General features: G+C 36.5%; 1 protein-coding gene across 1 annotated transcript; it reads left to right on the top strand.

Annotated features, from left to right (window-relative positions):
* Positions 1-407: 407 nt before the first annotated feature.
* On the top strand, positions 408-3,714 carry LOC107756332 (uncharacterized; the record flags this gene model as incomplete). Its single annotated transcript, XM_016573387.1, has 4 exons — positions 408-746; positions 1,813-2,151; positions 3,372-3,512; positions 3,602-3,714. Coding segments are annotated over exons 1-4 (633 nt in total), but the record flags the coding sequence as incomplete, so codon positions are not given.
* Between the last annotated feature and the right edge of the window lie 316 nt (positions 3,715-4,030).

Raw genomic sequence — 4,030 nt, 5'->3', positions numbered from 1 at the left:
CTCAATTGTAACGAGTGGCTCTTTGATTAGATATTTGCTTTACAGAGCAGCAGAACAGGAGCACCTAATAAAGTGGCAGGTGAGTGTAGTAAGTGCAGTGTATAGTATGTCATTTGGGACACAACTCAGTCAGGTTTTGTTCAATCTGTTCTGCTTATTCTGTGGTTATTACAGCACTTTCTTTAGATGAATTAAATGCAATTGTATTTACATTTAATTGACTATATTTATTACCCCAGGGCTGTTGAGTTAGAGAAAAACCCTTATGAAGCCCTAACTGGAAATGTTTAACAACAGCGCCATCTGCTGTAGTGACTCCGCTGTGGAGTCCCATAATTCAGCGTGAAATAAGGTCCACTACCTTCCCGGATAAGCGCAGACGGACAAGTTCGACACATGCGCAGTTCTGTCTCAATAACATTCCCGGGAAACGCGGACGGCAGTATACTTTGGCCTTTACTATGATGGCGCGTTTCCAAAGTTATTAATATCGTAAATCTACTGTGTTTTACTACCTTGACATTAAATCACAGAAAACTGCAACGACGGCGACGATTTCCGCTTCCAAAGTCCAACTCCAACTCCATCAGCTGGTTACTTTCGGTTTTAACTGCAGGCAGTAAAGGCGTTGTTAGTGGTTTTTGAACAACTTCAGCTTTTATCACCACATAAATTGCATTATTATCTCAGAAGGACAGTGGTGAAAATGAATTATTTTTGGATGACAGTGCTTTTGCTCGTGACTGGTAAGATATAATTTATTTTCTGTTCATTCAGCTTGTCAGCGCTAATCACTTTACACTCGAAACAAGTAAGTTGTTGGACTGAAAATGTTGTTTTAATCACATTTTTTGTGACTTTTTACGACAAAACTAGGCAGTTGTAATTTATGCACCACTACCAGGATATGGTGATATCATATATATGATTTAGTAGCCTACTGTATGTGTAAATATTTGTTAGCATGATTTTAGTGTAGGCTAATAAAATAGCTTACTTTGTTTAAAGGGGTCATGAACTGAGAAATCATAATTCCCTTGATCTTTGTGCTATAAAACATCCTTTAAGTTTCAGAACTCAAAACTTTCTCGTTAGTCTAAAAACAGCTTATATTGAAGCCAATCTGCCAAAATGAGACGTTGTGGAATGTGCCACTTTATACTTTCGACCATGTCTAAAATGGGCCATACTATTGACATGAGTGACTCTGGTATGCATGCAAAACTTAAAAGAAAAACAAAAACAAGTTATTATGTGGCTAAATCACTCATACATCTCTTGACAGTTCAATAGTCACTATTCAGTTTTCATAAAATATTAGTTGTTTTCATGCCTATTGCAAGACATTGCACTATTGCATGCTTTTCATCTTCAGAAAGATCTTTCATCCTCCCCATATTGCATGAGAACTGTGACCTGCTTAATAATGTGGAACAACCTCTTTAAGTAGTTTTTTTTCTTCCATTTATCTAACGAATACCTGACAAAAGATGTAACAAACCTGTCTGAGACTAATACCTGTTATTTAAAAAGATATGATAAATAAACACTTAAAAAAAGTGAGACACATGTAGGTTTGTTTGATGAGTGAATGTGTACATAATCAGGCGTGTAACAATTCAGGCTTTTATTTTACATTAGATTATTCAATTTCTGTAGTATTTATTACTTGGACAATGATGTTCAATAGACCTATACCTGAAACTTAAAGCACTGTCAATTCCATCTTTGTTCTATTGTTTTGATTTTGTACTCCTTTTTGTATAGTTTGGTCTCACAATTGTTGTAATGTATTTTTCATTTCTTCTGCAGGTGCATCTGCTGTGAAGATAGATGGAGTATCAGTGTCAGTGATGGAGGGAGATTCAGTCACTCTATACACTGATGTTACAAAAACCCAGGTCAACAAAGTGAAATGGTATTATAATGGTGCTCGCATCGCTCAAATCACTGGAGATCCCAATAAAACCTGTACAGATGTTCAGTGTAATAAAGGTACTGAGAGATTCAGAGACAGACTGAAGCTGGATCATCAGACTGGATTTCTGACCATAATGAACATCACAAACACAGACTCTGGACTCTATAAACTGCAGATAATTATCACCAGCAGCAGCAGCAGTGACAAGATCTTCAATGTTACCATCCATGGTGAGTAATATATATGCTATATTACCTATATTGTCCTATGCATACTCATGGGCACACTCTAGACTTGGTTCTATCACTTGGCTTAGTTGTCAGGGACATTATCATTGAGGATTTTATAGTATCTGATCACAATCCAATCTTATGTACTGTTTCTCTTCCTTGCCAGCAAATTTTGCACATTTTAAATTTTGCTCGGCTAAAAGATGACTTCGTCCACTAACGCCTAGTACACATGTGGAGTTTAATGCGTCTTTTATGGAAACGTTGCAGTGTGTGAAAGTGGACCTCTTATCTCCGCATCTTAGTGTGGAGGAAGCTGTTAATATTTTTAATTTTGTATGTGCTGAAACATTAGACGGGGTTGCACCGTTGAGGCAGGTGTGTAGAAAACGCAAGTCTGCCCCATGGTACAATGACATATTACATCTCTGAGAAGACAGTGTAGAAGATGTGAACGCAAATGGAAGAAAGACAAGTTACAAATTTCCTATGAAATGTTGTGAGACTCCTTAGGCAGATTCCAATGGGCTGTGAAAATGGCCAGGTCTCTGTTATTGAGAATAATCGTCAAAATCCAAAAATACTTTTCTCAACAATTGATTCATTCTTGAATCCTAGATTGGAGGTGCCCGGAGATATGCCTATGGGTCTATGTGAAAGTCTTTTAGATTTTTTTGTTGGGCGTATATCAGACATCCGAAAGAATATACAACAGTGTCCACATATGCCTATGGATATACCTGTAACTCATGCTGTGTTGTCTGATTTTGAGCCCATTTCTTTATCCATGTTTTTAGACATTGTACTCAAGCTTAAGTCGACATTTTCTCCTCAAGATATTGTTCCAACAAAGCTACTAAAGCAAGTTATTGAGTTGATTGGTCCATTTGTATTATCAATAATTAATAAGAGTTTACTTTCTGGAATTGTTCCAACTTATTGTAAACATGCCATAGTGCAGCCTTTATTGAAGAAATCAAACCTGGATAAGAGTGTGATATGCAATTATAGACCAATTTCAAAGCTTCCTTTTTTAGCAAAGATTTAGGAGAAAACTGTTTTTAATCAACTTGAGTCATTCCTTACTGATAATGCTATCGGTGAACTCTTTCAGTTGGGATTTAAAAAACATCATAGTACAGAATCTGCATTATTGAGAGTTTTTAATTATATTTTTATGTCAACTAACTCTGGTGACGTGACTCTACTTTTGCTTTTAGATCTTACAGTGGCGTTTGATACAATCAACCATCAGATTTTGATCTCACGGTTAGAAACTTGCGTTGGTATTCGAGGTAATGCCTTAAATTGGATTAAGTCTTATTTTCAAGACAGAAGTTTCTCTGTTCAGATGGGTGAAGGTATGTCGACCTCAGCGCCTTTATCTTGTGGTATTCCACAAGGATCTATTCTAGCACCAGTCTTTTTTCACTTTATATGCTCCCGTTAGGTCAGATCTTGAGTAAATATGGTGTGTCATTTCACTGTTACGCAGACGACACCCAGTTGTATCTACCTCTGAAGCCAACTGCCTCTATCGCTGCGGGTTGGTGGAATGTCTTGGTGAGATTAAGGTGTGGATATCTGCTAATTTGCTATGTTTAAATTAATCAAAAACCGAATTGATTTTATTCGGCCCTTCTGAGTCTGTTGATACATCCAAAATTGAGTTGGGTGTACTATCCCCTTTTCGGACACATCAATTAAAAAACTTAGGTATAGTTTGTGATGATTTGTGATGATAGATTTGTTCATTTAACAAATAAATGAAGTTGTCAAAATTAGTTTTTTTCAATTGAGATTAATCTCTAAAATTAAGCCTTTTTTTTATCTCGGAAGGACCTGGAAAAGGTTATCCATGCTTTTATTTTCTCAAGAT

Source organism: Sinocyclocheilus rhinocerous, unplaced genomic scaffold (genome assembly GCF_001515625.1).
Source record: "Sinocyclocheilus rhinocerous isolate Xijiao unplaced genomic scaffold, SAMN03320098_v1.1 scaffold12299, whole genome shotgun sequence".
Taxonomy (NCBI): domain Eukaryota; kingdom Metazoa; phylum Chordata; class Actinopteri; order Cypriniformes; family Cyprinidae; genus Sinocyclocheilus; species Sinocyclocheilus rhinocerous.
The sequence above is the reverse complement of the archived record's forward strand: the minus strand, read 5'-3'. Positions and strand labels throughout refer to the sequence as shown.